Raw genomic sequence first — 18,973 nt, 5'->3', positions numbered from 1 at the left:
TAACACATTGTATATAAACATGTAAACTTCACATAAGGTAGTTTTTGCATTAACTTGCATTAATCTTTTTTATTTTATTTATTTAAACATAAATAATCAAGACATCAATAACAGGTTAAGTAGAATATAATGAGTATAATGAATATAGGCTAATATATTGCATATATTTAGCTAAAGCATTCATCTCTCTCTAGGGAACTAACAGCTGTGGACACTGAATGACTGCCTGAGGTAAATATAATGCTACGTGACATTGTATACAAGCTGTTTTATTGACATCTTTTCACTGTTGAAACACTGATCGAGCGATTACACGACATGTGATACATTTCAGTAAGTTGTAATGTATTCTCAACATACCTTCAGATGTTGATGTTTATTCTTTGACTATAGGACTCGCGCGCCACGCTGCCGCTTGAACTGGTGATCTGTCACATCACATTAAAGAGCATCAAAACGACATTGAAGTATAGCCTATGTTCTGTGTGTAAAACAAGCCTACTTAACCATTAAATATTGCATTCGGTACACATGTGAACTCTACCAGAAGTCCTGTACCAAAATGGTTTGATATGAATGCGTGTCTGTCACACCCCTAATAGGGGAGCGATTCAAATTTGCAATTTAATTAACTACAAAATGTGACGATTAATTAATCTAATTAATCACAAAATAATCGCACATCAAATTTGGCTGGGAAATTACTCTCAAAAGATAATTTAAAGTCGTCAAATGGACATTACAAAAAGTAGCTTCAGAAAGAAATATTTTTGGGTGAACTATATCTAATGTTTGTTTTTATTAATATGGAAATATGAAATTATTTATTAATGAAATTATTCTCCAAATAAGAACTGCCAGTAGGTGGCGGTAAATGTCTAATTGATATTGAGTCATTCATTCATTCGATTCGTTTAAACGGTGATTCATTCAATAATGACTCTCTTTATGGTCCATTGAATCAATTCCGATCGTTCAAAACCGTTCTGCTGTGTATTTTCAATGGTAAAACTGAGCAAAACAGACAACATAGTGTCTAAAACAACTCAATATTAACTTATTATTTATGTTATTAAACTGTTGTACAAGATCAGTAATGAATCTGGACAGAAAAACAGGACTTGAATCGTGAGATATTGGGCCCTATCTTGCACCCAGCGCAATTGACTTTGTACACCGACGCATGTGTCATTCCTATTTTGCACCCGCGCAAAGCGCGCTTTTCCCTCCACAGAAGCACGTCGCTAAACTAGTGAATGAACTTGCGCTACCTGGGCGGTTCAGCGCAAAAAAGGAGGCGTGTTCCGGCGCAAACAATCCCTGGTGCTATTTATAGTGTTTTACCCACACTGATTTGCGGTATTTCTTTTTTTGTCTCCAGTAAAGGAGTGCAAGAGCAAGAGCCTTTATCCTCCGTACATTCACCATGGTGAAATGAATTGAATGCCAAACAATAAACAGCTATATAGGACAAATGACCGCCAAAAATTTTAGTGAAAATAAAGACATTAAAAATAATAAAATTCAATTACTAATGTAATATTAATCTATTATGCATTTTTTTTATGTTTTAAAACAAAATAAAATGTGATAAGCAAAAAGATTAATAATTCTCAACTTGCGCACACTGATTTGATTGGACAACTTTGGAATACATCACATCCGGTCGGCGTGTCGCATATGGTGTAGTCACTCAAGTTCAAATATTTGAATGCATCCGCAACTCAAATCGTATCCGAAAATTCCGCATTCGCAGATGGTCGGCACCTCACGCAAGCCCTGTACGACTCCATTGGAAATGAATGACTTCCGGTACAACGGCTGTCGTTTGTCGTGTGCAGTGGAAAGGCGGCTTAAAGGTCCCATGGCATGAAATTTTCATTTTATGAGGTTTTTCAACATTAATATGAGTACCCCTAGCCTGAATATTGTCCCCAAGTAGATAGAAATGCAAGCGCTCGAGAGATCATTGCTTGTGAACGAGTGAACGCTGGCAGTTTCTCAGTGTTTGGATGTACAAATGAAAACAGAAGTCTTTATTCAGTTCCTTCTGATCTGTGATCAGTGATTTCTTATGTGTAGCTAATTATTTATTATTCGTGCACACGCTGCGGCTTCTCTCTCTCCCGACAGAACGGTGTTTTCGTGTTTTCTATCTTGTGAGTCATTGTTTTTGTACGTCCTCGTCGCGTCTATCTGTTCTACAATGTGCATACAGTCGTTTCTGCTCAACATCAGCAGAGTAACATCTTTAGAGATAAACCTCACGCACGCCGAGGCTCGGGCTGCACTGACCGGTCGGCCTCCAACATCCCCGACCCCCAGTACTGCATCTCGCCCACAGCGGAGGCACCAAACGTGGCGCGAGATTAAGCAGAAGGGGGGTAAGCGTGAGGGTATCCGGCTAGGCTAGCCAGCTATTCCCACAATAAACTGGATTACATTCGATTACTGCTGTTGTGTCTTTGTTTGCGCTGTGTACTCAATGCGCGTCACTGACGCTTTCCATATGATAGGAACATATCTAAAAATAATGGTGTTATCAACACTTACTCATAACTCGTTCATCTCGACAGCTGTAATGGTACTTTGCATGTGTTACAAAGTTGGTAATAATGATGAAGACGGACTCGGCGTGACTGGGACTCGTGTTTATTCAGAACTCTCAAATACAAACACAATAAACTTGCGCTGACTGACAGCGGTCTCATAACTCAGTAGTTACTATAAATAACTTTGTTAGCAATCGCTGAGCTCAGTCTCTGGTACATTAGTGATGTCCGGTTCGCGAACGATCTTTCTTTTGAACCGGTTCTTTTTAGTGAACCGAAACAGTTCACCAAATCGGACTAAATCGTTCTAAACGGTTCGCGTCTCCAGTCAGCACTGATCCATAATTTACTAAAGTTACTAACTTTCTGACATGAGTGACAGCCCCTCCGACTAGAAATAGACTAATAACCTGAAGTATATGCTGTAACTAAAACAGTTCACTGAACTGAGACTGACAGAACCGATGTGAAGTGAACTCCGTTCCATCCATCTCTCTGGCAGCAGCTCGTGCCTGCTTGTGCCTCATAGACCTCGTTAAACCACGCCCCCTAAGCTCATATAAAAGGCAAAGATGTCAGCCAATCACAACAGTGGGCGTTTTTACTGAAGTCTCACAGCAGACACGCCTCTTGTAACAGGGTCTTCAGCCACAGGGCAAACAGCAGTATAGAAAAAATGCCTTTTATTTCTAAATTATGACATTTTATGATGTAAAAATCATACTAACAATATAAGTACACCTCAGGAAACATTATAAAATAATAGAAAAATGCCATGCCATGGGACCTTTAAGCGTTGTGTGTGGAAACGTGCAGATTAAGTGGCAAATTTTTTCACGTGCTTGTAGAAAAAGGCTTACCAAAACAAAGTTACTGGGTTGTCCTTTTTAACATATTCTGTGTTGATAGATGCACTTGGCACCTGATTATAGCACTCAAACACAGAAAAGGTCAGATTTTCATGATATGCCCCCTTTTAAGAAAGTTTTTTCTTGGTTAATTCTATAATTTTGAAAATGTTATGAAAACGTTATTTCTGAAAGTTTCCTGAACGTTCAAAACACCCTGAACAGATGACGAGTCCATCACCGGGCTCACACACAGACACTTGAGTATCGCTAATTTGCCTCTGTTGCATGCTGCACGCTGCTTTTAACTCTTGGCTACGACTGGACTCCAACCGGGGACTTTCTTGCTTTGAGGTGATAGTGCTACCCACTGAGCCACTGTCCTGCCCTGTTTATATTTATGTTTATATGAATTCAAGTGATAAAAATAGTTGAAATGTAAACAATTAATTTACAACAATTCAACAATTACAGTTTTTTTCAGTCGCTAACAAGCGTTTGTCCAATCAGTTGTCACATTTTCAAAACTCTAAACACAATTAGCACAGCATCAGTCTTTTGTGGCCATACCATTCACACATTTCATGTCGTTTTCACACAATATGCAGTCAGTAAACACATTTTCACACTGCTTACATTTTCTTAACAGACAAGCTATACCTCCCAACAAAATGATGGATTGTTTTTGTAGTATTTACGAATGTTAACACACAACATCCCACAATAGAAAAAACTAAATTCCAAACCTAAGATACAGTATAAAAACCTCTGCTTCTGCAATTATATCAGTTCAAAAACAATATATCTCAGCTGATATTACAGTTTTTCTCGATTGCTAAAACACATTTCTTGAAAGCAGCTCACCTTTTCTCTTAAACTGTGAACACACAACTCAATTTTCAAGCTACATTTACAAAACCTCAGACACTTCTTGCAAAACCAAACTTTCACCTCAAAACAGTTCAATCTGTGCTCAAAACTGAACTATGTTGTCAAATCGTGCCCCGAGTCAATCAAAATTAAAAAAACTACTGAACAGTCACTAAACACTACGTAGAAAAATAGAAAACACAATACTCAGGACATGAAGCTGGTGAAATAAATGTTTATTATTCACTGTAGGCTAAATGCAAGTTGCAAAAAAAAAAAAAAAAAAAAGTGCATTTAGCACTTATACAAAAAGACAAAACAGAAATCTTGTGCATTTACATGTACTGTATCACTTTAAAAAACAAACAGAAATCATACGTGCTTACCACTTGTGTACAGTAAGCCTACGTATACTGTAAATATATAAAGTACAAAAAATACAAGTGAATTATTCAGCCACAGCATCATGTCTCCGTACTGGGTCAGGCCACAGGACTTCATCCACATCACAGGCCACATTTTGTCTGGCCAGGCAATGGGGAAAAAAAACCCTGGCATGCCGTATCCAGGCTTGGCATGCCTCCACACCTATGTCACCACAGGCAAGTCCCATGGCTTGCAGGAGATTTACCCTGGTGTAAGGTTGGCGTTCATATACCTTCCACCGCCATGAGGAGAAGAATTCCTCAATGGGGTTTAGGAAAGGGGCGTACTATTGCAAATATTGATAAAAAATATTGATAAAATCTTGGTTCATATTGAACCACTCTCTAACCTGGAGGGCTCTGTGAAAACTCACATTATCCCAAACAACCACATAGATGGGATGCTCATCCTGCTGCCCCAACAGAGCATCTCGCATGTTATTGAGGAAAATGAGGAGCTGGTGAGTGTTGTAGGGCCCCAGGTTGGCATGATGGTGGACAACCCCATGATTGCTGATGGCAGCACATAATGTGACATTGCCACCACGCTGCCCAGGAACACCAACAATGGCCCGATGGCCAATCACATTACGGCCTCTCCTTCTCCTTTTGGTGAGATTAAACCCAGCTTCATCCATATAGATGTATTCATGGGGTCCTTCCATTGCATCCAGTTCAAAAACCCTCTGTAGAAATAGATATAGTTCTGTAAGTGATATGGAAAGTGATTTAGGCCACTACAGTAAATCACTACAGTAATCAACATTGAATGTGTCTGGATGTATGCCAACCTGTACATACTGGAATCTTTGCTCCTTTACTCTGTCTGAGTTGCGGTCAAAAGGCACTCTGTATAGCTGTTTCATGCGCAGTCTGTTGCGCTTGAGGACACGATCAACAGTAGAGAGGCTGACACTGTTTATACCCTCAAAATTTACATGGTCCTCAATGATCTTCTGCTGAATTTCACGCAGTTTATGTGGTTACAGTTTGTAATAAATAAAAATAAAAAGTAGTGTTATCAAACAATATTGTTTTGTCAATAAGAAAATGTGATTAATGAATAACTACTATATGAATTTGTTGATGACGATTTATCTTGCCTATAGAGGTATGGGTGATCGATTCTTGATTACTTTTGCCTTGGTCTCGTTCATCTGTTGGGGGAGGGGCCGCGCCGCGCGCTGCTCAAACAATATACAGATGAGAATTTGAAGCAGCAGCTCCGTGTGTCTCGTCTTTATTGAGTTTGATTTCTCCCCTCATCAGGTATAAAATGTTTAAATTGTCACAGAAACTCAAATGATGAGATTGTGAAGTTGATAAATGTCTGTGAAATGTTTAAATAATTTGAAGATGTATGTTTAAAAGTTCGGTTCAAGTTAACAGTAGGCGTTTCTCAATGTCAAGGAAGGATCCTCGGAAGCCAGAATTCCGAGGATGCTACGTCATCGACGTCCGTCGAAGGACGGTTCCAATGTCGAGGATCCTCGGAATTTCAACCAAGGTCTGAGTCCTTCGTTCGAAAAATATGCCATATACAGGAAAGGATGCATACGAGTAGACTTCGCGCACTTAGCATTCTCAAATCACCCACAATCCAATGCGCGCAGCTTTGCTATCTTGTTAAAAAAATACAAATTATCGGACGTTGGCAGAGTCGGAGCATTAACGGGGCAATATGCTTTCAAGTGTAAGTATTTACGTTACCAAACATTTGTTATAACCGTAGTAAATATAAGTAAAGTTTAACTTGTAAATGCCAGTACAAATTACAACCGTATACAAATGACGTTATTGATAACGGACGCTAACGGACCTTTTCACTGACGTAATGAGGCTGACGTGCACTTGCTAGCCTGTTCCATTTGCCTGTTCTCCGAATGCTTAAGAGGAGCCTCGCCTAGCCTCTGAAGGAAGTGACTTGGAAGGATCAGTCCTGCAGAGGAAGGATCCTTGACATTGAGAAACACCTAGTGTGTGTGTAGCACGTGTTAATGCTAATCTGAAAACGGTGAATTTTCATAACGTTGTCTGATTTGTGCTTTTGATAGCCAATGTAACAGTTAAGTATCAAAGTACAGTGTACAGTGTAGATACTTCAAATGCATCCAGAGTTTATTTAAGTAGTTAAAGAGTTTTGACATGGAACATTGTATATATGTTTAAATGGCTAGGCAGAATGTCAAACGTGAGTATTGAGTGCTATAACGTCATGTACACAGTCATCTAAATGTGAACCTGATGAAAACAGAACCTGATGAAAAACTGTATGTGAGTAATTCTGTATTTACATGTACATTGTGGTTTTTCTTCTGAACGAGATGTTTCATGTTAAACAGTTATCAGTATGTAAAAATGTTGAAATAATTGCATTAACCAAAAACAATATACAGACTGAGAATTTGAAGCAGCAGCTCCGTGTGTCTCGTCTTTATTGAGTTTGATTTCTCCCCTCATCAGGCGGTGAGGGCACTACATTTACAGTTTTTCTCAATTGCTAAAACACTAAACCCTATTGTCTGAACCAAATGCTCAGTTGCCTGAACCCACTGATTGAATCAATCACTCTTTTGGCAAAACCATAAGCACTTTTCACCTGTTTAGACACAACTTGCCAACACATTTTCATTGTGATGCACCCGTGCTGCAAAATGGTGAGAACAAGGTGACAAAAGTCAAACACAATTAAAGCACAGATGTCACCACTTGAACACAACAACTCAAAATTGATCACACTTGTGGCTAATGATGTGAGGGAACATATACAGTAAGCCAGTTCAGAGAGCACTGGTTTGTGAGGCCTTACAATGGATAGAAATCTGAGAGGAAGAGTTCGTGTGAGAGGAGGTCAAGGTGGTCGAGGTGATCAGCGAAGACAAAGAACAGTAATTCCTGATGAAATCAGAGCTACTGTAATTGACCATGTTCTTGTCCATGGTATGAGCATGAGGGAGGCTGGACAAAGGGTACAACCAAACATCAGTAGATTCACTGTGTCCACCATAATCCGAAGATTTAGAGAAGAGAACAGGTAATTACCTTTTTTTGACATTATAGTACAGTATGTAAATGTTGACAGCAATTATTGTATGACATACTATATACTGTACCACAGTATACTGTAAGTAAATATATGTTTCAGTACATCACTGTACCAATATACTGTAGTATTGTATTGGAGGGTTGGTCTAACTGTTCGTAGGCCAAGTATTCCATGTATATTTTTGTACTTTATTTTCACATGGGTTTACTGTACACAAGTGGCAAATGCATAAGATTTCTGTTTTGTCTTTTTGTACAAGTGCTAAATGAACAGGTTTTTTTTTGTTTTGCAACATGCATTTAGCCTACAGTGAACAATAAACATTTATTTCTCCAGCTTCATGTCCTGAGCATTGTGTTTTCTATTTTTCTACGTAGTGTTTAGTGACTGTTCAGTAGTGTTTTTAATTTTGATTGACGCGGGGCACGATTTGACAACATAGTTCAGTTTTGAGCACAGATTGGACTGTTTTGAGGTGAAAGTTTGGTTTTGAAAGAAGAGTCTGAGGTTTTGTGAATGTAGCTTGAAAATTGGGTTTTGTGTTCACAGTTTAGAGAAAAGGAGAGCAGCTTTCAAGAAATGTGTCTTAGCAATCGAGAAAAACTGTAATGGCATTGTTCTCACGGACCATATCAACAATTAGGGTCTCTTGGTGTGGGGAGAACATACCTGTCCTGCCACCCCCATGTGGCAGTCTTTCAATTCTACAAAAAGAGAACATGGAGTTACAAAAAATATACATGGAATACTAGGCCTACAAACAGTTAGACCAACCCTCCATTACAATACTACAGTACATTGGTACAGTGGTGTACTGGAACATATATTTACTTACAGTATACTGTGATACAGTATATAGTATGTCTTACAGTAATTGCTGTCAGCATTTACATACTAGGCTATAATTAAAAAAAAAAGTTATTACCTGTTCTCTTCTCTAAATCTTCGGATTATGGTGGACACAGTGAATCTACTAAGGTTTGGTTGTACCCTTTGTCCAGCCTCCCTCATGCTCATACCATGGACAAGAACATGGTCAATCACAGTAGCTCTGATTTCATCAGATATTACTGTTCTTTGTCTTTGCTGACCACCTCGACCACCTCGACCACCTCGACCACCTCGACCACCTCGACCACCTCGACCACCTCGACCACCTCGACCACCTCGACCACCTCGACCACCTCGACCACCTCTCACACGGACTCTTCCTCTCAGATTTCTATCCATTGTAAGACCTCACAAACCAGTGCTCTCTGAACTGGCTTATATGTTCCCTCACATCATTAGCCACAAGTGTGATCAATTTTGAGTTGTTGTGTTCAACTGGTGACACCTGTGCTTTCATTGTGTTTGACTTTTGTCACTTGTGCTCACCATTCTGCAGCACGGGTGCATCACAATGAAAATGTGTTGACAAGTTGTGTCTAAACAGGTGAAAAGTGCTTATGGTTTTGCCAAAAGAGTGATTGATTCAATCAGTGGGTTCAGGCAACTGAGCATTTGGTTCAAACAATAGGGTTTAGTGTTTTAGCAATTGAGAAAAACTGTAAACAAACAATTGAATAATTGACACACAACTGATTTATGTTGGGTAAATTGGGCCAACCACAGCTGATTCCAGTCTGGCTTAGACTATTACATTGACACTTATACAAAGGAGGACTTTGAGGAGTGATGTTTTTGGAAACAGAAAAAGACAAACACTGTAATGTCTGGACGAGGAAGAGTAAGAGCAAGGGGCCCAGGGAGAAGAGCAGGCCCAGTGAGAGGTGCAGTGAGAGGTGCAGGAGCAGTGAGAAGAGCAGGAGCAGGAGCAGGTGCAGTGAGAGATGCAGGAGCAGTGAGAGGTGCAGTGAGAGGTGCAGGTGCAGTGAGAGATGCAGGAGGAGTGAGAGATGCAGGTGCAGTGAGAGATGAAGTGAGAGGTGCAGGTGCAGTGAGAGATGCAGTGAGAGGTGCAGGTGCAGTGAGAGATGCAGTGAACAGTGAGAGGTGCAGGTGCAGTGAGAGATGCAGTGAGAGGTGCAGGTGCAGTGAGAGATGCAGTGAGAGATGCAGGAGCAGTGAGAGGTGCAGTGAGAGATGCAGGAGCAGTGAGAGGTGCAGGTGCAGTGAGAGATGCAGTGAGAGGTGCAGGTGCAGTGAGAGATGCAGTGAGAGGAGCAGGTGTAGTGAGAGATGCAGTGAGAGGTGCAGGTGCAGTGAGAGATGCAGGAGCAGTGAGAGGTGCAGGTGCAGTGAGAGATGCAGTGAGAGGTGCAGGTGCAGTGAGAGATGCAGTGAGAGATGCAGGAGCAGTGAGAGGTGCAGTGAGAGATGCAGGAGCAGTGAGAGGTGCAGGTGCAGTGAGAGATGCAGTGAGAGGTGCAGGTGCAGTGAGAGATGCAGTGAGAGGAGCAGGTGTAGTGAGAGATGCAGTGAGAGGTGCAGGTGCAGTGAGAGATGCAGGAGCAGTGAGAGGTGCAGGTGCAGTGAGAGATGCAGTGAGAGGTGCAGGTGCAGTGAGAGATGCAGGAGCAGTGAGAGGAGCAGGACCAGGGAGAAGAGCAGGCCCAAGGAGAGGGCAAGGTAGAGGTGTAAGAATGCGTGGTGGTGGCATTCCAAGGGCTGCACGAACTGTAGTCAGTGATGAAATTCGTACCACTATCATTGACCATGTAATCAACCACGGCCTTTCACTAAGAGAGGCTGGTGAAAGAGTGCAGCCCAATTTGAGGCGGTCAACGGTTGCCTCCATTATACGCATCTTTCAACAAACCAACAGGTAAGTATTGCATTTTACATGGATTGTTTCTTTTCTCACTAGACATGTCAATAAGGTCATACAGTAATGCATATGTCGAATATTTTATTTTATTTTTTTATTTTTTTGTCCCTCTAAAGAATGCAACGTCTTCCACCCTCTGGGGGAAGAGGAAAGCTCCTCAATAATGATCAAGAGCTTGCCATTGTAGAAATGGTTGTTGCAAATAATGCCATAAAACTGCATGAAATTCAAACTAGAATTGTGGAGGACCATGAGATATTTGACAATATCGAAAGCATCAGCCTCACAACCATTATGCGGACGTTGTCCAAACGCAGAGTGCGGATGAAGCAGCTCTACACTGTTCCCTTTGAGAGGAACAGTGAGAGAGTCAAGGAGCTACGACGACAATATGTCCAGGTATAGTGTATATTCAATTCAATGTCCAGTTCTATAAGCTTTGCACTTTGCAAGTAGGTAACCTACACAGTAATAGGTTACAGTACAGTATGGTATACAGTAATGACATGATTTACATAAACTTTGTTTCAGAGAGTTATGGAATTGGAGGCCAACCAGGCCCCTCATGAATTCATATACATAGATGAGGCAGTATTCAATCTGGCCAAAAGGCGTCGACGTGGACGAAATGTAATTGGAAAAAGGGCCACAGTTGATGTGCCAGGACACAGGGGCAAACATTACCATGTGTGCAGCAATTGCAAATTACTCCTTCACAGATGTCAGGTTGGACCCTATAATACCGAGCACCTCCTTGCCTTTCTCAATGATCTCCACCAGCGCCTGGTTCCAGAGCAGGGTCAGGAGAGTGAAAACATGAGGACCTTTGTAATTACCTGGGACAATGTGGCTTTCCATCATTCACAAGCAATAACAACATGGTTTGAAGTCCACCCAAGACTGGTAAGTCTCTTCCTTCCACCCTATTCACCTTTCCTCAACCCCATAGAGGAATTATTTTCTGCATGGAGGTGGAAGGTTTATGACCATCAGCCACATGACCAGATGTCCCTCCTTGAAGGCATGGATGCTGGCTGCAGGGACATCACAGTTCATGATTGCCAAGGGTGGATCCGACATACCAAGCGGTTTTATCCCAGGTGCATCGCCTTGGATAATATCAGATGTGATGTTGATGAAAACATGTGGCCTAACCCTGAAGATCGCAGAGATTAGATAGTCATTTTGTGCTATTTTTTTTTTGCCTGGTGTACTTTGATTGACTGCATGCACCTTGTGAAGTGAAAACAAGTGTTATTCTTTTGACAGAATAATTACATTTTGAGTCAGATTTCCAGTGTTTTGGTAAAGTTAGTGTGTGCAGAGAAAGATGTGTTCTATTTTGAAATGAAGAGTTAGTATATATTTAACAATGTGTGTTTTTGAGAAGAAAATTATCCATTTGGCCAATTGTGTTTTGTAGGTGTGAGTCTGCGTTAAGAGCAGGGCTTAAAAACTGAAAAAAATATCAATCGGTTCACTCCGAGCAGAATCGATATTATAGCGTTTCCGTTTTTGCGTTCCTCAATAAACATTACTGTTCCGAAAACGGTTTGATTTGAAAAAATACCGGTTAATAACGTTATTTTAATTTAGCCTATACAAATATGTATAAATAGACTTATTTTTCACTCAATAATAATAATAGGCATGGTAATTAAACTTGAATATTTATTTCATAACATTTTTAAAACAACAACAACAGAAATAGGCCTACATGCATTAATTACAAAGCATAAACAGCAGACTGTTTTAATGGAACGTTAAACAATCGAAAGTGGCCCTCTTATGCCTCTTATGCCTGCCTCAATTCTTTTCAGAAGAGTAATAACATTCTTTGTAGCCTACATAACTTTTTTTCAACACGACTTGTTTTAAAAATTGCATGAATAAAGAATAAATCAACTGGATAACCATCGCTCTTGACCGTCAACTGGTAATTTCAAAGCAAACACTGCGCAACACGTCCTTGCATCACATAATCAAATTCAGTCAGCTAATAAAGCTTGATCATTTAATGCAATATAACATACCATTTAATACGAAGCATCAACCGTCTATATAGAAAACACTGACCTGTCCTGTATTGGCAATCTGAAAGACTATAGGAAAAATGTTTGATAGATGCTAGTAACCTACTTGGAGGCTTAAACGGAATCCACAAACTAGCCTAAATCAGACTATTTGAGCTTAAAGTCCGTACTGCTTATTTAAATGTTCGAAAAGAATGTCTTCCAATACCTGCACATTCATTGTAGACCTCAGCGGGGAAAGAAATGTACTTGAGGCATGACAATGCACGCTCTATACTGACTTGCGTACCGGTAGATTCATAGATGACTGGTGCGCGGGCATTTCACTCACGCTTGATCTGTCAACGTCACACGCTGTCACTGCCAAATTAAAATATTAAAAGAACGATAAATAATGTTATTAACCAGTTAATGGCCATTACAAATTAACGTTTCTGTTCAGAACGATTCAAATTGATTTTGATTTCGTTTTTGTTCCTCTTAAAATTTCGTTCGTTTCCGGTTTTCGTTTTCGTTCCTTGAACCGGTTCAGAGCCCAGGGGCCCGTTCTTCGTACCTCGCTAACTCAGTTAGCTGGATTTGATTGTTGACGATTTGGCATGATCTTGGATTGTTTGGTTCTTCGAAGCTCATCCTGGACTTGCTGTCATAGTAACAGGTCCGTAAGCTTAAACCTACTCGGGAGCAGGCTTATTTCATGTAAACAGGATTAGATTGCATCTTGAGGTGATACTTAAAATCTGTCCCAGCCACTGCTACTTTATTACAAGAGTGCATTACTGAACCAGGGGCAATAATAATAATTTTAAATAATAATATAAAAATTGTATATTGTATATGTATATGAGAATGTATAATGTTGTGTATAATACTATAGACACAGCCACTTGATTGAGAGATTTATTTGTGATGGAATAATTACTTTATATAATTTTGTTTTTATTGGTTTACACACATGTTGTACAGTTACTCTGAGCCGTGCATTAAGTGATCACGGACATTATGGGAGTGGCTTGATGCAGCGCAAGAGAGGATAATTTGATCTTGACCCATAAGAAATTAAAAACTGTCACGTTACAAATCTGCTTCAAATTAAATTAAAAATTAAATTACAACATTGAAATAAAAATGTAAAGGCTGTACAAATACTGTATAAAATCGTGAATATAAATAATTGGTAATCATGTTTAAAAAAAAAAAAAAAAACATTTATCATTTATCTATTGTAACTTTTATGTTGGTTTGGTCGTTTGGCTGTTTCCTTATAAAGGTTCAGAAATTCGTGGGGGTTTTGTGTGTAATTTGTCAAGTTTTTTGCCAGGTGGCTTTTTAATTATATGATGTCATTACGTTGCTGTCTTGACGCCAGCCAATCGCTGCAATGCTGATCGTGGTTTCGAGTATCGATGCATCTGCCCTCTTCAGGGGAAAAAAGAACGCTCAGTAATCTTAGATCATTTAATCCAGATATTTTAATCCAATCCGCAAATTCGTTTGAAGAACCAAATTAGCCAGAGATCAGTTATCACGATTAAAAGATCTGGGATCTGTCAAATCATCTTAGATGTATTCAGCGAGGTACGAAGAACGGGCCCCTGGTTAAGAGTTTAGAAAAACTATCTGAAGTATGGGTAAGCACTTGTTAGTGACTGAAAAAAACTGTAATGTAAACAATAGGCCTACTTTAAAGTGGGGTGAAATGCTGTTTCATGCATACTGAGCTTTTTACACTGTTAAAGACTTGGATTCCCCTCCTAAACATGGACAAAGTTTAAAAAAAAAAGTTGGACGTTTGATGGAGTATTTCTGTGCCAAAAATACTCCTTCCGGTTTCTCATAAGTTTCGGAAAGAGTATGGGTATATGTGACGTCAGATGGGGCCGAATGTCATTGTACAGGCCGTACGGGCTCTTCTCCCGGAAGGGCGCGCGCGCGCGACTAGAGCGAGAGAGCAAACGCTTTAGGGAAGCCGGCTACACTGCAGTCACAGGACTTCACAAAATCAACAATGTCACAGATGTGTGTTGGTAGCTGGCGGTGAGTAAAAATGCTTCAAATGTCTTTGTGTTGTTAGACGAAAACGAAAGACTTTTCAGAGATATGAAAGATGCAATACTACTCTATAGGTACTCAAGATTGACATGAGATTGACTGAAAATGAGTGTTTCACCCCGCCTTTAAGATTTACATTTTAATTAGTAGTACAGTAAACTGTGTAATAGTCTCTGGGAAGTACACAGTCCAAAACATGGAATCATAAAGAGCAACGCTTACATTTTCTAAACCAAAAACACAAGGGAAAAAGAACACAAACTCAAACATAAAACTACACAGCAAATACATCCAATCTAACAAGATGTTCTTGTGATGTTTTTTTGTACTTGACTGATGTTCTCATACTGTTGAGTGAAAACTTTCTCATAACAACGGAACGTCCTTGTGATGTAGAAAAAGCAAGAAAGCAAAAAATCCCTGGAGGGGATCTGGAGTGATTAAAGGAAATTTTATTGATAGCCATTATTTGATATCATTCCTCCATTCTGCTCATGTACAGTACCCTACCCTGCCTGCTTTTGAGGGGCACTTCAGCCCATGAGTGGAAAAGGGCAGTAGATACTCCTATGTGCACGGCCTTGCTGATGGGCTTAAAAAAACAACTACAAATTAAATGTTAAATAAAGAGGCATTTCATTATTGGTGATGCAGTTAAATATACAACTTTTTTTATTTATTTATTTAATTTTACAAATAAGACAGAAAGGAACACCATATTAATTGTAATGACATTATTATCAAATGTTTCCTTAATTAAAAATCAAATCTATACATTTCTTCAATGCAGTTTACATACTTGCAGTGTAGGAAGCGCCTTTGGAAAAGCTGTTTTATGGTTAATAATGTAGACCACAGTTCATTGTTGATTATGAATTCATAAAAGTATCTGAGCCACTGGAGCTGCTTGAAGGTATAGGTGATATGTTGTTCACACCTGTAAATAATTATTTGTATGTTACTTAAAAAAAAAAAAAATATATATATATATATATATATATATATATATATATATATATATATATATATATATATATATATATATATATATATATATATATATATATATATATATATATTCCACAAGGTTTAGGAGTGTGTTTTTTTATTTTTAAACAAAATAATTCAAAATGAAAAGAAATAGTCAAGCAAAGCACACAGTTCACACGAGCAGCTCATGACTGGTGTTTCAGAGCGGTTCTGTTCGGAATGCTACGCTTCATCACGGCATGCTGACTAATCCTGACTCCTGGGTATTTCATTTAAGTTGCATACATTTTGTTCCTGCACTGATGCTAAATTTGTAGCCATTTTGCTCTTTGACAGCCAGTCTGAGATTTTGAGTATTGTGTGTATCGGATTCACAAAATCAAATAATTCTGACAGTTTTTGCCAAAAAAGTGTCCCAATAACCTTGAATTCACCCCATACTATTTTAAAGATCCCATGGCATGAAATTTTCATTTTATGAGGTTTTTCAACATGAGTACCCCTATGAGTACCCCTAGGGGTATGAGTACCCCTAGCCTGAATATTGTCCCCAAGTGGATAGAAATGTTGATCGGTGTAAACCGAGTTCTGGCTGTCTCTCTCTGCCTTTGAGAAAATGACAGGCCAGACTAGCTAATCTTGAAGTCTCCTGTTTTGCCGTCAAAACAGGAACGGTTACCTCTCTTTCCTCCGCCCAGAGAATCTGGCACGCCCATGCAAGCGCTCGAGAGATCATGGCTTGTGAACCAGTGAATGCTGGCAGTTTCTCAGTGTTTGGATGTACAAATGAAAACAGAAGTCCTTTTTCAGTTCCTTCTGATCTGTGATCAGTGATTTCTTATGTGTAGCTAATTATTTATTATTCGTGCACACGCTGCGGTTTCTCTCTCTCCCGACAGAACGGTGTTTTCGTGTTTTCTATCTTGTGAGTCAGTGTTTTTGTACGTCCTCATCGCGTCTATCTGTTCTAAAATGTGCATACAGTCGTTTCTGCTCAACATCAGCAGAGTAACATCTTTAGAGATAAACCTCACGCACGCCGAAGCTCGGGCTGCACTGGCCGGTCGGCCTTCAACATGTACTCAATGCGCGTCACTGACGCTTTTCATATGATAGGAACATATCTAAAAATAATGCTATAATCAACACTTACTCGTAACTCGTTCATCTCGACAGCTGTAATGGTACATTGCATGTGTTACAAATTTGGTAGAATAAGGAGGAAGACGGACTCTGTGTGACTGGGACTCGTGTTTATTCAGAACTCTCAGATACAAACACAATAAACTTCCGCTGACAGCGCTCTCATAACTCAGTAGTTGCTAGTAGTTCGCTCCGTCTCTGGTACATTAGTGCCGGTTCTTTTTAGTGAACCGAATCAGTTCACCAAATCGGACTGAATCGTTTTAAAGGGTTCGCGCCTCGAGTCAGCGCTGATCCATAATTTACTAAAGTTACTAACTTTCTGACATGAGTGACAGTCCCTCCAACTAGAAATAAACGAATAACCTGAATTATATTCTAGTAACTACAACAGTTCACTGGACTGAGACGTGCTGAGAACTGATGTGAAGTGAACTCCGGTCCATCCGTGTCTCTCTGGCAGCAGCTCGTGCTTGCTCGTGCCTCGTAGACCTCGTTAAACCACGCCCCCTCCGCTCATTTCAAATGCAAAGATGTCAGCCAATCACAACAGTGGCCGTTTTTACTGAAGTCTCACAGCAGATACGCCTCTTGAAACAGGGCATTCAGCCACAGGGCATACATCAGTATTGAAAAAATGCCTTTTATTTCTAAATTATGACATTTTATGATGTAAAAATCATACTAACAATATAAGTACACCTCAGGAAACATTATAAAATAATAGAAAAATGCTATGCCATGGGACCTTTAAATCATAATTGCATTGCATTATGTTGCTTGAAACCCCAAATATTAAAACGAACAATTATTCAGTTATTTGTAACAATGTCATTGTAAAAAAAGCAATCTACTTTTTGATAGTAACTTGTAGTGTAGCGATTTTTTCAAAAGGGTAGCTTGAATGTAACTTAACTAAATTAATTTAATTAAGTAGCTTGTAAGTTAAAGTAGTTCTATTTAGACAAAATCATGCCTCTAGTGCTTTAAAATTGTGTGTGTGTGTGTGTGTGTGTGTGTCTATATGATATACTGTATATACAAAGTGTCATATAGAGGCATTTTGTCTTAATAGACAGAATTAATTATCAAGCTATACTTATCTATCAAAGGCAAAAAATAAATCAACAACAACAAAAAAAATACTACCCCATTCAAATCAAATGCTAATGCAGAGAGAGTGTTTTTCCACTGATGTGTGTGTGTATTTAAATATATATTAATGCTGGGAATCGATACAAAAAATTAACTAATTAATCACATTTTTTTCTGTAATTAATCGCGATTAATCGCAAGTTTTTAATGTTTTATGTTTTTAATATTTTGATATTGTAATAATTTCAGTTACTCTCCAAATTAATGTAGAAACAATTTAACAACAGTATATTTTAAATGTGTTGGAATGGCATCTTTTTATGAATGAAGGCCAGTATCACTGATACAAATGTCTCTATGAAACACACTCTAAAAAATGCTGGGTTAAGAATAACCCAAGTTGGGTTGAAAATGGACTAACCCAGCAATTGGGTTGTTTTAAGCAAACATTTAACCCAACCGCTGGGTTAAAACAACCCAATTGCCGGGTTAGTCCATTTTCAACCCAACTTGGGTTATTTTTAAGCCAGCAATTTTTAGAGTGCATTAATGACGTTACATTACAGTATAACTGAAAGCTCCTAATTTCAACATTTATTAGGCTTTAAAAAAACAACTTTTAATTTAAGTGAACTTAAAACAATCTTTACATAAACCCATTATAATAAATGTTATTTTTACCTGTGGCCTTCCCTTTTAGACATATACAGAAATGTAATACTTATCAAACACCTTTCTTAACTGCATAAATAATAAATGAAATATAGATTAATCATCATTTAAAGCTACAGGCATCAGACAGGCATCATCAGTGCTCTTGTCACTTTAAGAACGGCCGCTGACGAACATTTCCTCACAACTCTTTAAGTTCATTTAAGACGTTATTTAACTATTTTAAGGCTCCTAATATGAGAATACTCAAAATTCTCTGTGTTGTTGTTATTGTTTGTTCAAGAGCAAAAGAGAACTCGATGTGAGCAGGAGACTGACGCGAGTCTGTCTGTGCGTCAAGTGTGTGTGTGTGTGTGTCAGAGTGTCCCTCGATTAGCTAACATGACACGCAGCCACACAGACATTGACATTGACATACAGCGTGTTCTCGTGTCTTGTTGCACTTGGAAGCATTTACATGAATAGGAGCGTGATCAC

General features: G+C 39.1%; 1 protein-coding gene across 1 annotated transcript in view; it reads right to left on the bottom strand.

The window, feature by feature from the left end:
* Positions 1-14,814: 14,814 nt before the first annotated feature.
* LOC307135660 (adhesion G-protein coupled receptor F1-like) overlaps positions 14,815-18,973 on the bottom strand; it is a gene marked incomplete at both ends in the record, with an annotated part of 33,649 nt that continues 29,490 nt past the window's right edge. The window contains one exon of the mRNA XM_079832233.1: positions 14,815-14,823. Within this exon, the coding sequence (XP_079688359.1) occupies positions 14,815-14,823 (9 nt within the window). The remainder of the gene's footprint in view (positions 14,824-18,973) is intronic.

This window comes from Gobio gobio (genome assembly GCF_949357685.1).
Source record: "Gobio gobio genome assembly, chromosome: 12".
In the NCBI taxonomy this organism is placed as follows: Eukaryota; Metazoa; Chordata; class Actinopteri; order Cypriniformes; family Gobionidae; genus Gobio; species Gobio gobio.
Note: the sequence above shows the minus strand (reverse complement) of the source record. Positions and strands in the feature narration are given on the sequence as shown.